Source organism: Limulus polyphemus, unplaced genomic scaffold (assembly GCF_000517525.1).
Source record: "Limulus polyphemus unplaced genomic scaffold, Limulus_polyphemus-2.1.2 Scaffold111, whole genome shotgun sequence".
Classification (NCBI taxonomy): domain Eukaryota; kingdom Metazoa; phylum Arthropoda; class Merostomata; order Xiphosura; family Limulidae; genus Limulus; species Limulus polyphemus.
In genome coordinates, this window is record NW_013665721.1 from 468358 (window position 1) to 486668 (window position 18311).

Here is an 18311-nt window from a genome sequence, read left to right on the forward strand (position 1 = left end):
TAACATGACAGCAAATGTACAACGTTTCGACATTTGTACCTGATGATGACAAAACCTTGTCGAAACGTTGTACATTTGCTGTCATGTTAAACTTATATTAAAGTTTTTCTTCATTACCCATTTAAGCCGTCTCCAGCCATTATTAATTAAGACTTAGGTGACCGTATAGGTTAATAACCATGACAATGATTATCATTTAATTGTTTTGTGCAGTATATAAAAATATTTTTATTGGGATATCTTTAACGTAAACAACACATGAAATTATGATATACTCATTAACCTGTCAAGTGCGAAACCCGAAAGCCAAATTACAAACATATACAAATAGACCTAGATATCTCACCATCAATCACATGAACTTTGATACTGTCAGAGTCAGCATAAGAAGGTGTACAACTGTAATTCCCAGAGTCTGTAGTCTTGACGTCTTCAATATTCAGTCTACTTACAGTAGTAGAACCAGTTTCAGTTTTCACCTGCACTCCCCTCATTGAATCATAGTTGATCATACGTCCGTTATGATACCAGAAGACATAGACAGGAGGGGCGCTGCTGTCGCTGATGATACACGTCAGGTTGATGGTACTACCGCTCTGTACGTACATATTTGGGCCTCCTGGAATAGTTGCCTTGGCAACTGTGGAAGTAAGTTTTTGGTATTAGTAAGCGCTAAAAAAACATAAATATGGATTTAAAAGACATTTTGATGACTATTTTAATTACGTGAACATTTTAAATATAGCTCCATAAAATCAAATTACATCTGAGCAGTAGTACGAAGATTAACTGAACTCTAGATATCTAAAGCAAACAACTATATAAGGACTCCAAAATAATATTTATAATATAAGCCTAGTATTCTTGATTTTTTTTATATAAACTTTGCTTTTCTAAAATCCCTATAGTTATGCCTTCATATGGATACTTCTATTTTTGCTATTTGGTGAATACTGGCGAGGTAACCACTACTTCCAGTCTCCAGCAGAGTAATCTTGCTTAAATTACCTTTTGTTATGACTTCGCTTTTACAGCACTCTCTTGTGTCAGAATGATAGTTCCCGAGGGGCTTCGTGGTTTAAATATTATTTTACGATCTTGATATTAGAAGGATTCATTCAGGATCAATAGCTAAATCTCTCAGATAATATGTCGGTTTGCTGAGAAAATTTCTTAACTGTTCTAATTTGTGCTCATTCTTTGCATGATTTACGCAGTGATAAATTTAACTATGTTCGAGTGTCAAACAAACTGTCCTTTCTTGAATAAAAAAATTTCTGTTGTAAAATACTATACATCAAGAATTTGAAAGTGAATGTCAATTGTGTGCGACATCGGGTACATATGCATCAATGTTTTGGTTGAAAGACGCCATCATTGGGCACTTTTTCATCTAGTACCGTAATATTAATACAATAATGGCGGGAAGTATTGAGAGCGACATGTGCTTCAAAGAATAGACGATGCCAGCTCGCAACTACTTACGAGTAAACTGCGGGATAATTGCGATCTATTTTTCTTTTCTTCAACGGTCAGGTGGTTAAATTATGAATCCTATGATTCACGGTTTACGTACCGTTTTTCAAATTAAATCACTAGGCTAGACAAGAGTAGCTGAAGAGTTCGTGGTGTTTCTTTTTTTACTGGTTGTCTTCCATCTATGACTATATGTGCAAATGACCTGTCGTGTAACATTGTATGAACGTTTTAAAACAAACAGACAAATCCTTTTCAAACCAAGGCTAACACGACTCCATGTAGGCCTAAGTTTTATTCTGTCACAGTTAACCATAAGCTTATTTGTATATATTCTTTCACTACATTTATTTCACAAGAGATGATTTTTCAAGCTAGCTTTATTTGTTGAAATTCGTGCAAATCTACACGAGGAACATCTACGTTAGCGGCTCTTAATTTAAAAGAAATAGACTAGATGGAAGACAGCGATTGTTTTTTTTTCTTTTTTGCGGTAGCGGGGTGTGAATCACGGAACCAGACATTCACAGTCCGGCACGCTAACCAATGGGCCGCGCTCGGCCCTGTTTTAAACCAACCAAGATTGTTTTAACATCCACTTAACTTGCACGTACGAAATATGTGGTGTTAGAAGTAGAAGTTTCACATATTAGACCGGGGAGTGGCTTAGTAGTTAGTGTTCCGGGCTCTGAATTGGCAGGTCCAAATTTCGCATTGCTACGACGCTGAAGAAACTTTATAACACCCACAGTAATTATTGTTTTCGGCTCAAAACCGGACAAAGTTTTGTGGCAGCGAGTGCTGCTGGCAGACTGTCTTAACAGTGGTTAGATAACGGCTATGCCTTGAACTTAGGGGTCTCTGACTTGGCATTATAGCCTATATATGTGTGTGTGTGTATATAAGTTGCCGTTTAAAGATATCAAGTACCAATACCTTAAAAATGTACAAAGGACAAGTATAACTTATTTATACAACAATAAATGACTTCGTGACTCAGAGTTATAAAATCCTTTCTTTTTCTGTCTACGCCATTAGCGTTGCTAGGTAACAGTAATTACATACCCCGAGTTCCTTCAGCGGCCACTAGGACAGCGTTGGGCTAAACCCTGTGCTTCTAGACGGAAAGAGGTAAACATTACGAATAGGAAAAGCTTATATAAGATGCTTGGTTCGTAATTAAACCTTGGATGTGGGCATGAAGTACAAAATTTGTCTTTAGATGACCACCGTGATATTTTCGATAATTTAATAATTTGTGTTGTACGATGTGTAATGACGCACGAAATATTTCTTATGCAATGACGTTTTTTACGCAATACAAAATTGTTTTTCAAGAAATTAAACTTAAAATTATAAACAAATGGTTTCTCAGTTTGTTGTACAAGAGATAGTGTAGTTCATAATCCTGTAGGAATAAATAAGTAAATATATATCAACAAACTTCTCACAAAGTGGACAACTAGAAAAATTACTTCGTGCAGTCGATTTGAGAAAGTTTATAAAGGGATAAATTTTATTTTTAAAAATGTGTTTGTATTTATTTTAATTAAATCTATCAAAATAATTTATATACTTTATAAATCAACATGTATATTGACTGTATTACAGGCTAGAACGCTCCACATATTTGAACATGATAAATAACTCATGTGGTTGTCAGGTGATCGCTCCTCAAGTAGGAGCGTCGTTATCAGAAACAGTTTCTTCGATCGTCTGTTCAAACACATCTATCATCAGTAATAATCAAAGTAAAGTGTGTGTAATGTGGTGCGATAAACCTAATTTCACACTTTCTGTACTTGTGATCGAGTAAATACTTGGAAAAAAATAGCATGAAGCACCTAACACTACTCGTGTTGTTATGAGAGCGCAAGATAAAGTATAATGGTGTGGGAACGTTGTTCTCGTGGAAGAAGTTAGATAACTTGATTTCTTTTTAAATGGCCTTGAAAGTTGTTGATTATCATTTCGACTTCACAATACTGCATATTCATCTTAACAAGCGAGAGTTCTTTCTGGACAATAATACAACAATTCACCACGTCCATACCCTCCGGTACCCTAATGGCACAGCAGTAATTTTGATGCCTTACAACGGTAAAATCCTGGGTTAGATTCGTGTAGTGGGTAAAGAAGAGATAGCCCATTATTTAGTTTTGTATTTAAACAAACAGACCAAAATATCTTCCGAAACTGGTTCGAAGAACATGGAAATGACTACAGTATCTTTCCTTGGGAAGAAAAACCACTGGCTTCTCCAAAATCGCTCTTGGCCCCTCTCCAAGATGAAACCGAAATATTGCCGTTTTTACTCCTTCAACAACACAATTATTATTATTATTACTGTTATTCAATACGTGTTGATTAAACACTTTTCATATTTTGAAAAACCACTTTGTTTTTATTTAGAGCAAAGCCTCATTGGGCTATCTGCTGTGTCTACCAAGAGGAATAGAACTCCAGATTGTAGCGTTGTAAGTCCGTAGAATTACCGCTGTCTCACCAGAATAGTTGATGGCTAGAGACAAAACACTCTACAAAACAATTGTAGTAAACTGAGCGATTCAATATGTCAGTTGATTTAAAGATTCTAGATTATAGTTATAACAGTCAAGAAACAAATTATATGTCGTACCATTTGTGAGTTTTGTATCTATTAAATGTGTTTTAGGTATTAAATGATGAAAGAATTTGGCTTTTACTTCAAGAAGATCCAATGTTTTGTTAAAAGGTTTTTAGGTAATTCCTATGAAAGTTTTATTATTGTGTCTTCTAAGGTTGAGACTCCTCACCACACTACAGAAATGATCCGGTTTTTTTGCCTATTATATATTATATATTTATTGCCTAACCTTTTTCAGCAACATGAATTCTTATACTTTGGAGAATTTGTTAGGGCTTTACGAAAGATTTTCAAACTGGATATCATATTGCTATAATTTTTTGTCAATAATTTTATTACCCTCGCCTCCGGAGGGGGGGGGGTATTACAATCGAGTCCGCGCGCGCTTTTCTCGAAAACTAATAGACCGATCTATACGAAAATTTTACACAATATGGCAAGTCAGTATTGGACAGTCCTCTCCTAAGTTGGTCCGGATGCAAATCCGGATCCGGATTCTGGATCACTTTGAAGCATTTTTTTTTATAATGGGGAGATAGAGCAATTTCGCGGTTTTGGGTTAATAACTCTGTAAAGTGTGATTGGATTTGTACCAAATTTCATGGACACATTAAGGTTGAGACTTCTCACCACACTACAGAAATGATCCGGATCGTTGATCATTCTGGATCTGAGGAGGATTTTCTGAGTTTTCGAAGATGAAATTTGAAGTTATCCAATATAAACGCATGCAATCTCCAAAAATAGCGGCGGGCGAGGGTATGCAATATCTCTGATCGCTCTTGTTAATTTTGTTGTGACGTCATCAACTAAGTATTTAGTATGTGTGCGAATATGTAAAATCGTTTCAAAGCACTATTTGGCTTAAATAATCCAGTTTGAGAGTTCTACCAAATTTGTTGTTAATGTTTGTTTGTTTGACGTTAAGCACAAAGCTACACAATGGGCTATCTGTGCTCTGCCCACCACGGGTATCGAACCCCTGTTTCTAGCGTTGTAAGTCCGCAGACATACCGCTGTGCCACTGGGGGGCTGTTGTTAATGTCTTTTAAGAAATTGGTAACATTATCGCTTTGGGGTTTTGAATATGCTGAAATTCAGGCAGTTTTGCTAATTATCTTGATAAATATAACGATCCCTTAATTAAGTATAAGTAGATGCTAGCGCTCATGGTGAGAGATTTACTAACGTTGACAGAAAGATATTGTTAAATTGTCCTGTTTTAACAATAATATATTGTTAAATTATCATGTATGCGCAGAAAAAAAGATCCATAAATGTTAGTGTTTAATGAACAGAAATAGTTACGAATGTATTTATCCAGTTTTTGTTATTCGTTTGGTAAAAATTTCATACAAATTTGGTTGTTTCGTCAAGATATATACAAGTGTAATATCCATAAAGTTGCTGTTACTGTTACTAACTCCGCTGGTGGCAAAATATCGAAACTTAATAAAAAAAATAATTGAAATATTACGCATTTTTTAGAAAAACTTCAGAAAATTTCAGTAAAATAATAGATACTGAGTGGTTCGCTAATTCGTGTATATTCCATACAAGCATTTATTCATCTTAAAGAAACGTTATTTTTTATTTAAACATTCATGCGAAAAATATCCTTAAACACAAAATATGTAAGCATAAACTTAAAAATAATAATACTTCGCTTCAGTCTAACTCATTAAATTCAGAAAATTTGCTACCTTGGTCATTAAAACTTTATATATGTTGATGGTACTTATACCTAAAATGTAAAAGAGTAATTAGAAAAATTGCCTTAAGCGATTACCCTTTCTTATCGCAAATTCCATGAACTATGTTTTAAAAGATACATCGAGAAAACCTGGCGCTCCGGTAGCCACAAATCGTGGCATTTGCTATGCAAAATTATCTAAGGGCACCAACATTGGTAGAAATTGACTGGAATTTTTGTGCTCCGAAGTACAGTTTGTATTGCAGTTCTAAAAGCAATCTTCCAAATGGTTTTCCAGTTATTACCGATGGAAAACTTTGTTACGTTGTAGTTGGCTACTAAACGACGTATCTCTAGATAATGTAAATGAAAGTCAGTAACCTAGATTGTTATATCTAACAAGTATAATGCTTTAAAATGCGGCAAGCACCTTCATTTATTACACACACACCCAAAAAAAAACACTTTTAAGTTTATAATAAACGATGCTACAAATACTGTACGTAGAAAGAGTAATTTTATTATGTCTAAGTTAAAGTTATTATTATCTTACTTGTTTGCTGTCACAAAATTTCAACTTATCACTTACTTGTAGTGTTTGTAGTGACTCGTGGACGTCTCAATAGAATGTTAACATTTTTCACATGGATCTACAGGGCCATGCTCTTAAGCATCAAGAGAGGCATCAGAACGATAAGATAACAATATGATGGTGTGTATTCACAAGTGGAATGAAAATTCTAGGTACAAAGTGGTAATGCGTTTTCAATAATAACAATAAAACACACAGTATTACTTGAAGCTGCATTTGATACATAACAATGGAAGGCGTAAAACGTTCTAGATATAGCTGGAAAAAGAAATATACGAGGGTTTTCAGAGAGAAAACAACTTTTCTGTCGAATACGATACATTTCAGCATATTGTAGCCAAGGAATGATAGTGATAAACGGTCAATAACAGTCCGCTGCTAGTGACATCACGTGTTATATGCTTCTACAATAGGTGGGTACCACAAAATTATAAAATGGTAGTACACAGTTGGATGTTTAATTATCTGCTTCCACAATAGGTGGCGTACCACATAATTATAAAATGGTAGTACACAGTTGGATTTCTAATTACCTGCTTCCACAATAGGTGGCGCACCACATAATTATAAAATGGTAGTACACAGTTGGATTTCTAATTACCTGCTTCCACAATAGGTGGCGCACCACATAATTATATAATGGCAATATACAGTTGGATTCATAACACTATAACTATACTTTGCCAAACTGCTATAACAGAGAACAACGAGGAAAATGAATCGTACTTAATTAAGGGGAACTAATGATGTTTAGTTGCTAACACCCTCATCACTCATTGGTATGCGTTTGTTGGTTATAGTCTGACATAAGTGGCTTGAAAGAACTAAAATCTTCTTTCGCATTTTCTGAGCATTTTTTAGAACGGCAAAACTAAAGTTTAACCTATCAAATGTTAACGTTAGAAGTTGCGTAAAAATAAAGCATTTTTTAACGTGAAATTATTTTTATGGCTATTTCAGTGAAAATATATTAAATAACTGTTCACGAGAACTGAATGCAATAGTGTAAAACTAGTAAGAAGGTTAAACTAGAAATGGGGCCCTTCGTGGACTGTGATTATTATAATTCACGGTTCACGATCCGTAGTCGCAAAAACGTCCTTGGCACTTTGGAACTGTGGGTGTGCCATAAGAGTGATTGCCAAACCCCACTATTCAGTTAGACAAGAATAACCTAATAGTTTGCGGCGGGCGTTGTTGACTAGTTACCTTTCCTCAAATCTATCAGTTCAAACTTAGAGACGTCTATATGTAGATAGCTTTTATGTAGCTTTGTGTGAAAAATTCTAAATACAATAACAACAAATCAAAGTAAGAAAATGAAAAAAATGGCATTGAAGAAATACATTTCACAAGTAAATGGACTCCAATTTTACAAGAAAATTAACTAATTCATTCTAATGATAATATGAATATATAAGATTTAACTAGCATTCGCTTATCACAAGCAAAACTTACAAATAATGCACATTTTCTTACATTCACGGGATCTCTTATCACAAGCAAAACTTACAAATAATGCACATTTTCTTACATTCACGGGATCTCTTATCACAAGCAAAACTTACAAATGATGCACATTTTCTTACATTCACGGGGTCTCTTATCACAAGCCAAACTTACAAATGATGCACATTTTCTTCCATTCACGGGGTCTCTTATCACAAGCAAAACTTACAAATAATACACATTTTCTTACATTCACGGGATCTCTTATCACAAGCAAAACTTACAAATGATGCACATTTTCTTCCATTCACGGGATCTCTCATTACAAGCAAAACTTACAAATAATACACATTTTCTTACATTCACGGTTTTTTTATTCCTAGCAAAACTTACAAATAAGGTTCGTTTTCTTAATTTGTTACTGCCACGGGGCTCATACAATTGCCACTTTGTTTTTGTTTATTGTTATTTCCATAAGGGTTTTAACATCTGAGGTGACAATAAAGTGTTCTGTAAGCAGTCTGCAGCGATGCATTGGAAACGTTTCCCTTCATATATATATAATATAGAAAGGATTTTTTAAATAGTTTTTGATCATCATCGATCAGGATGTTTGTATATAAGAGCGCCCCATATTTCCGAAACTCACGAAAAGATAACCAAGCCCCCCTTGAAGAACTAAAATTAAATTCTTTATTTGTTCTTGAACTTATAGACCATAGTTATTTGAGGGCTATATCCGTTAGCTGTTCTTAATTTAGAAGTAATAGACCAAATGTAAGGCAGCTAGTCAACATCAACAATCGCAAATTGGTGAGCTACCCTAATCGAATAATGAGATTTGACCATCACTCTTATAACGCGCCCGCGCCCCAAATAGCGGAATACGATTATTTTATTATTGCATTAACGGGAAATAAACCACAGATTCTTGGATCAACAGCCCGGCACGTTAACCACTGGACCTCGTTCGGCCCAACAAAATAAATGAACCATGTTGTTTTCAAATCTCACTTACCACTGAACTGGTAAATACAATAACTGGTAGAAGTTGGAAAGTTGAAAGTGGCTTGATAAAAACAGAAGATAACTACGATTAAAAAAATGAAAGGGAAGTATGAGAAAAGGAAAAACCGTGGTTTATTATATTTAAATTACTCAACACCTCATTTGATCAAGTTCACTGCAACAAAGACCACTCTTATTCCTTTGACTATGTCCATCTGCCAGGCAACGGTTTGACCTATAACATGAATAATAAATATAGACTCGAACTGTGATGCACCATTCAACTCTGTATTGTGAGCCCTGTTTAATTAGTAACGTTCATTTTAACGATGTAAGCTTGAGTGTTTGTTATGAATTTCGCGCAAAACTACACTTGATTTAGCAGTGTAAGACTAGAGGTAAGGCAGTTAGTCGTGACCACCCACCGCCAACTTTTGGGCTACTCTTTTACCAACGAATAGTAGGATTTATCGGCACATTATAACGCTCCCATGGTTGAAAGGGCGAGCATGTTTGGTGTGATGGGGGATTCGAACCCGCGAGTCGCCAATTGCTAGTCGAGCGCCCTAACCACCTGGCCTTACCGGGCCTATGATGTAAGCAGTTTATTGAATTATACAGACATTAAAAACACAAAGAACTTTAACACTATTTAAAACTGTTATAACAAAGCGACGTACGTATACTTGTTATTGTCACGGCTAATTCCCGAAAAAGAATAAAATTCACATAACATTAGTCTAGTAATAATAACATAGCATTAAAATACCTTTCTCTGTTGTAGTTGTAACATATATTAATTAATTAAAACTAATACTTTGACTAGGAATTATCTGGCAGTGCACCAAAGTACTGTATTTGTCCTCGTCTTTACAAGTTTACAGGAAGATAAATTATAACTTTCATTACTTGTGCTTACTTAACTTTTACTGCATTACGAAACACCCCACCGAACTATTAAACTTAAAAAAAAAATCCATTAATAATAGGATTAAATAACTCTGAATGATGGTTTTCGAAAAACAAAACCGAAATATTAAGACTACTCATAAAAATTGCCTGACAATAATATGATATGAAAACTCTGAATAACTTCAAAAATAATCTAGTTTTAAATGGTATCATACACTTCTTGTTCAGCTCTGAAAGCAGATTCAGGAAAATATTCTATATGGAAATAAGGTATCTAATCGTAATTCATTTGAACCATGAAGTTATCGAACTTTAACATTTGTGTAGTTCAAAGTTCAAATTGGTAAATAGAGACCTTTTTACAGCACTGACAACCTAACAATTGCGAAGTAGCATGTTTAGTCACGCAGTGTAGACAAATGATGTTTACCATTGGGGGAGGGGGACAGTTGTCGGGTGTGACACGCCCTGCAATACGTTTAGTTGCTGTCACAAGGTAACTGTGTAGACTGATGGCATGGACTTCGATGCATCATATAAATTTTATTTTTTTTATAACTCCTGAGGTATTACGCGATCGGCCTTTCTCTTTTCTTCTGGCTCTGAAATACAAAAATGTTGGATCCCACAAATATTATTGTGGACAGCGCCCCAGTGTTTCTACTCTACTGTTACAGAATCAAATTAAAACAAAAGTTAGACCGTACCACTATTTGACAAGGCGCTTGGTCCCCCTCACCCGATGGGACAGCGGTAAGTCTAAGGACTTACAACGCTGAAATGTAAAGTTGTGCCACAACTTATTTTTAAAGTTATCTTATATAAGTTAACTGAAATTGTGATTATTTTCTTTCTCGAGAGATAAGGTGGTAAGCCTGAGAGCTTATAACGTTAACAGTCGGATTTCGATACTCGTGGTGGGCACAGCACAGGTAGCCCCTTGTGTAGCTTTGGGCTTAATAACAAACGGCATCTTTGGGAGTTATCGCGGCACATGTAATTCAAATTCTCCGCCTCACCCCTCCAAATTTCTGAAACTAAACAATTAGGTTTAAAATTTACGCCGAAACAAAATTGTCCATCTGTATTAAGACATACACTTGTTTTGTATAAAAACATAAAACAACAACAAAATCCAAATGCTTTTTTTTTCTTCTGAAAACGCATGTTGGTTTTAATCGAAATTTAAATCTAAGCCCTATAAAATGTGAAATCTATTAAGCAAAATTATTTTAGGATTTTAGCCATAATTAAGGCCAATAATTAAGAAAAACTAAAAACAGTGAAACTCTATGTATTTGTCAAGTGTGTTGATTTAGCTATTCAGTCGGTTAACATGAGATCTAAAGTAGTAACTTAATTTTACTCATTTCAATTTGGTCAAAATTAACTAATCGTATTGGCTAATCGTATGTTAACTAGATAATTAACTGTATTACTCTTGGTTGCCCGCTCTGTAAATTGATTAAGTAGGTAGGAGATGGCTAAAGTCAGATGAATTGTGTTAGGCATAGCCCATAGTAGGTTTACTCAATTGTTTTTCTTGTTATTGCACTTACTTGGGTTATTTTAATTAAAGTATTGTATTTTTATTATATATATTGTACGAAGTTACGTTAGGTTTTAATCAAAGTATTAAATTTTTTATCATATATTGTACGCAGTTTTTTTAATATTATATATAAATAAATTCTGACTTTTACGTTATCCCAGACTTACACTGTCACAATTGTTAGGGGAAGTTGTATAAAGTTCTGAGTATACTGTTGTCATGCTTTTCAGGAACAAACAACAATTTTTATAAGTTTTATAAGTAGATTGTATTCCAGCTCTTCATTAATGTTAGTCTCATTAGCAGTATTCGCTGAATTGTTTAACGTATCTAATATTCATATTTTTTATGATTTGATATTTTTCATCATATATATGTTTTATTATGAGGATTATTTAGTAGTCTTAGCTTAGTATATGGATTTAGGACTAACCTAAATCTCTTAAACTGGAGAAACGATATGCGATATTATTGGGATTACGGCCGAAAGTATCGCTACCCGTGAGACTACCCAACTAAAGATCATTGCATCCTAACCATTACAAGCAAGAATGGTATAGTAAATCGACTATATTCGGTACTTTGTTAATTTTTAGTTCTGATCTATGTAGGTAGCTTACTTTGATCAGAAAGAACTTAATGATAAAAAATATATAACAATATTATAACTGGAATAACGAGAATTAACATTTACCTGGCTGATTGGCGAGTCTTAGCTGTGGTCTAGTTGAGATCTGAGACTCAACAATAACCTAGTTGAGATTATGAGACCCAACTATGACCTAGGTGAGATCTGAGACTCAAATATGTCTTAGTTGAGATCTGAGACTCAAATATGTTTTAGATGAGATCATGAGACTCATCTGTGACCTAGTTAAGATCATGAGATCCAACTGTGACCTAGTTAAGATTATGAGACCCAACTGTGACCTAGTTAAAATCATGAGACCCAACTGTGACGTAATTGAGATAATGAGACCTAACTGTCACTTAGTTGAGACCATGAGATCCAGCTGTGATCTAGTTGAGATTCTGAGACCTAAATGTGACCTAGCTGAATTAATGAGAAAATAACTTTGTCCTAGCTTAGATGATGAGAACCTAACACTGAACTATCTATAATTATAGAACCTAACACTGAACTACTCTTAATTATAGAACCTAACACTGAACTATGATTATAGAACCTAACACTGAACTATCTGTAATTATAGAACCTAACACTGAACTATCTGTAATTATAGAACCTAACACTGAACTATCTATAATTATAGAACCTAACACTGAACTATCTCTAGTTATAGAACCTAATACTGAACTAACTATAATCATACAAACTAATTCTGATCTAGTCGACATGATGAAAACTAAAACTAACGTAACAGGAGCACAGTTGATTAAGAACTGATCAGTAACTTTACTGGAATGATTAAATTAACATTTAAGGAATGGTCATTATTTATCAGGGAGAGGTAATGGAACTTTGTTAAAAAGTAGCCACCATAACATTCCTAAAATCCAAAACACCGTAACCAGTTTCCCTAAAACTCAAATGCATCACACCACAGCCAGTCCTACCCCTTCTAGTACCCCAGTCTCATGCATCCACACATTTGCTTCCCTTTTTCATGATATTTCTCGAATTTTCCAATTTACAGAGGAACGTGATAGCAAAGAACCTAGTATTATATAGGGTTTAAAATATAAGAATACTCGCAATAACACTACCCAAAATACACGTCTACAAACAAAACTAAAATTCTAGTTATCAATATGATAGATTGTTTGCAAGAGAGTACCTTCACTCATCTGTAATGCTACCCAAAATACACATCTACAAACAAAACTAAAACTCTAGTTATCAATACGAAAGATTGTTTGCAAGACAGTACCTTCACTCATTTGTAATGCTACCGAAAATACACATCTACAAACAAAACTAAAACTCTAGTTATCAATACGATAGATTGTTTGCAAGATAGTACCTTCACTCATCTGTAATGCTACCGAAAATACACATCTACAAACAAAACTAAAACTCTAGTTATCAATACGATAGAGTGTTTGCAAGATAGTACATTCACTCATCTGTCATTCAAGCATAAATGTTTATTACATCATTCATGTCTGCCATTTCATGAAGAGCACTTGATGTTTGTGCATATCAAGTGTCTGGCATTTAAGGAAAGTTATTTTTGGGGACACCCCCTGATTTTTATTTCTTTACAACTTTTCGGACACCATGATGAGTCTTTCTTCAGGTCAAATATTCTTTTATGTAAGCATGTTCACATTTGTAATACATCACTCATAGGTTGAATGTATGAAACACGTTAGCTATCCTTTTATGTAAGCATGATCACCTTTGTAATACATCAGTCATGGGTTGAATGTATGAAACACGTTAGCTATCCTTTTATGTAAGCATGATCACCTTTGTAATACATCAGTCATGGGTTGAATGTATGAAACACGTTAGCGCTATCTTCGTGGTTTGTAGCTCTTAGTTCCAAGAAATTCAAGTATGATTCTGATATAGTTTTAGTTAGGGGTTGAATTTCTGCCGGTACTCAGCGGTACTGAATCCCAGAACTTATATTTCAAGGAGGTACTAGTACCGAGACCTATTTGACCTGCTTTGTCGTTTTTTATGTTTATTCGTATATATTTCTTTTTGCAAAGAAAGGTCCACTTCACCCAGCTGAGCATCTTCACTTTGTTTTGAGAATTTCACCTCTGATTTTAGTCAGTTTAATCACATCGTTAACGTTTTGTAAAAACATGGCAAGTATATTGTTTGTAACGACCTCGAGCTATTTTATTATGAAAACGTATATCTCAGACCTCAGAGTTTATATTTCTTACTTTACGAGACATACATATACGTATTGCTAGTTGTGAAAACATTGATAGAACTACATACCACCCAGTATACTGACTGAGCTCATGTTAATAGTGACCAGAGTTCATATTTCATTTCTTAAAAGCAAGCCAGTTTTCGACAGGTGCTACTTGTCTTGTAACACATTAATCGCATGCAGCTGCTACTTCAAGAAAATTGTTCACCTGTTTAGCATAAATCAAAATAATTCACCTGTTTAAAACAGGAAGTAGTCGGCAGCAGCGAAATCCAGATGTCGTGATGATTAAACTACAGTCAGTCGAAATAATACATGTAGTTGTAGTTGTTAAACTATTTATTTGTTAATGTTATTTTTGCTGAATTTTTGGTATCAAAATGAAGTTTTACACTGGTGAATTTACTTTCAAACTATTAAAGGAATATCAGTATAATATTAGCTGCCGGAGCACTGATAGGAATAAGTATTAATATGACCATTGTAAAAGATCAATTACATGAAAATCAGTATTCTTTGGGTGTTTTTAGAACCATATTTTCAGCGCTCTTCAGTCTGTATGTTGGCTAATGTAATTACAGAACATGTCAGGTCATGACAACCGGAAATGCTATCATTTAGAGATATTTGCAGGGTATTTTACGACACTTTTACGATAATTGGAATAGTCTACAATCATCCATAGGTACCACAAGTTATAATCCAAATGAGTACAAGTGATTCGACTCATTAGTAGACATATTAATTAAAAGACCTGCGTTACATTACCTTCATTCCCCCTCAAATCTCTTTCATTAAGATACCCTTCACATCCTTTGCCCTGAAAATGATGTCATCCTAAATCTCCAGCAATGAAATGAAGCCCTTCTCAAACCCCGTAAACTAAAGTTTGAGCTCCCAATCCCTCCAACCCCCATCTCATTGGTAAATAACGAGCCCTTCCTCTAGGAATCTCAACAGTGACCTAACACCCGCGTGACTAGATTGATAAAATATTTCACAATTAAGGTTTATTAAACCAACCGTGATCACTTCTACAGGCTCAAGAACGTTATTCCGTGGGATCTTTTACGTAATTAGATCTAACACTTTTGCTAAGCCAAATAGTTTTGTGTTTTGTACTAAAGTTGTTTTAAAGATTACTAATAATACTACAGTTTAATATTTTTTTACGTTGTTCATTAACCAAAAGTCAGGCTCGTTCAACACATTAAAGGAGATTAATACTTTAAAAGACCAATAAGGTATTAAAATTTGGCCTCAATACTTATTGTAAGGTATAAAAAATCGTGATGAAAGATTAAATAAATTTGTGTATAATTTATTAGATGAAAGTACTTGAAATGTTTATTACATTTATAAAACTTCTTTAAGCTTTTAGTTTATTAACAGGCAGGTTTAATGACACACTGCGTCATGTTCTATATCGTAATACTATTTTACAGTGAATTAAGGGAAAATAAAAGCTACCTACTCATTTCTACAGGAATATCCTATGATATACGAAGACATGTTCTATATCGTAATACTATTTTACAGTGAATTAAGGGAAAATAAAAGCTACCTACTCATTTCTACAGGAATATCCTATGATATACGAAGACAATTTGGCTTCGTTCGTGTTTATTTGAACGATACGGTTTCTTATAAATCCGTTTGAAGTACAAGAAAATGACGATATATTTTATCTAATTATTAATTTGCTTAACCCTAATGAAATGATCTAATAAATTATCAAAATATTCTGCTTTTACGTAACGAAAGACTTTTTTTGGAGGGGGAGATGAGTGTTAAACCCTTTAATACATGCAATCTAACCCAAATTCATACATGCGCACACATATAACACATATATATATGTATCATTAGTAGTATAGATTAAAAATGGATTAGTAGAAGAAACACAATAACTAACACAATATATTGACATTATGTAATTAGATTTCAAACTTCCTACGGAGACGGCATTTGGAAGGACTCTCATATAAAAATTATCAGGCTACAATAATAGCAATTGCGTTGTAACATTTACGTGTTACGCAAAGTAAAGAATTGCGTCTATTAACGACGTTTCTTAATATGAACAAAAAAAAAGCTTTTAACTGTATAAATGTTTCAAGGGGAATGTACAGTGTCAAACTATAATAAAAGCATCCTAAAAACATCCAGTGAAAGAATTACAATATTGAAATTTAATGACAACATTTCTTATAGCTAAAAGTTCTTGTATAATGGATCTTGCGAAGACTTAGTTTATAAGGACAACTCTCAATAAAATATAACGACGTCGTCTAGCTACAACATACAAAGGAATTCATAGTTAGTACTGTAACAAACGTACCGAGAAAAGAAGAATATATATAACTCGAATCAGCTTCGTTAACATTTTGAGTTGAGAAGCAGCTTTTACGCTGAAAAAATAACTGTGACTTTTCTTTCTGTATTTGTTTATTTTTTATGGGGCAGCAGATAAAATTCAAGTCCCAAACTTACCAACAACGTTTAAACGTATAGGCAGACTAATTTTCGGTTCAGAGCTGACTTGACACTCGTAAACTCCAGCATCTTTCTTCTGGGTGTATAGAATCTTGAGCGTCCAGTCTTCGGTGTCGTCCAGGTGTAGAGATTTGAACCTCTGGTCACTAGTGTATGTATAACGACCAACGGTCAGTATGTGGAGATCTTTCTGACGCACCCAGGAAACCTTTAGAGATGGTCAGATGAACACTTGTCAGAGAATAAATAACGGGGAGAAGCAACATTATTACAATATAAAGAACTAGGTTATCCTGTGATACAGGTGAAGGGTGAGAATTAATGTAGATACGTAGTTTATATACAAAACATGAAGTTATAAGACATGTCTGGAGAAGATAGCAAAAGTACAGTTCATAATATTTTACTTTTTTAAAAGAAGAGTGTGCAGAGTAATGTAATAGAACTATAGTACACAACTTGACGTGAGAAGAGTAGGTCAAAAGAACAACAGGACACAATTGTTTTTCTATTTTTCAATAGACGCGTGGAGAGTAATGTAATAGAACTACGGGGCTAGAGAGTAAGATAGTGGAACTACAACACTGGAGGATACGCCTAGAGAGTAAGATAGTAGAACTACAACACTAGACGATACGCCTAGAGAGTAAGATAGTCTATCTTACTCTCTAGGCGTATCGTCTAGTGTTGTAGTTCTACTATCTTACTCTCTAGGCGTATCCTCTAGTGTTGTAGTTCTACTATCTTACTCTCTAGGCGTATCCTCTAGTGTTGTAGTTCTCGTATCGTCTAGTGTTGTAGTTCTAACTGAACAATAGAATAGAAGAACTGGAGCATACAATGTTTGTTTGTTTGTAATTATGCACAAAGCTACACTATGGGCTATCTGTGCTCTGCCCACCACGAGTATCGAAACCCGGTTTCTAGCGTTGTAAGTCCGCAGACATACCACTGTGCCACTGGGGGGGGGGGGCACATACAATGTTAAAGGATCTACCTGGAGAGTAAGATAGTAAATTAGAAGCAGAAAATTAAATGGTGACATTTTCAAGTAAGCGACGGGACCTACAGGACACGGTGATGAAGGTGAAGTATCTGGAGTGTGCGTCAGGAAAATAACAAGACACAAAGTTGCAGGCTACATCTTGAATGTAAGCAAGGAGAATAGTCCGACATAAGGTTACATGCTACGTCTGGAACGTACGTCAAGAGAATAGTAAGGCTTAAGATTGCAAGTTATATCTGTAATGTAAGTCAAGAATGTAGTAAGACAAGGTTACATACTACATCTGGAATGTGAGTCTGTAAAATAGTAAGAGTTAGGGTTACGTGCTATATCTGTAGAGTAAGCCAGGAGAATAATAAGACACAAGGTTAGATGCTACATCTGGAGAGTAAGCCAGGAGAATAATAAGACACAAGGTTAGATGCTACATCTGGAGAGTAAGCCAGGAGGCTTACAAAACACAATTTTACACCACTTGTTAAAATGATGGCATAAAAAAAGAGGATGAAACATTTATTTGACTTAAAAAATAACATTACATTGAGATACGTTACACAAATAGATTAACAGTATATAAATATATAAAAAAATATATTTGCAAAAGACATTTCTCTCTCTCTCTCTATATATATATATATAAAGA

The 18311-nt window shown here is 34.5% G+C and overlaps 1 protein-coding gene across 1 annotated transcript in view; it reads right to left on the minus strand.

Annotated features, from left to right (window-relative positions):
• Positions 1–18311, minus strand: part of LOC106471290 (lachesin-like) — a 109442-nt gene that overhangs the window by 8742 nt on the left and 82389 nt on the right. Inside the window, exons 3-4 of the mRNA XM_013931892.2 lie at positions 16660–16870; positions 347–640 (exon numbers count right to left, since the gene is read on the minus strand). Of these exons, the coding sequence (XP_013787346.1) occupies positions 347–640; positions 16660–16870 (505 nt within the window). The remainder of the gene's footprint in view (positions 1–346; positions 641–16659; positions 16871–18311) is intronic.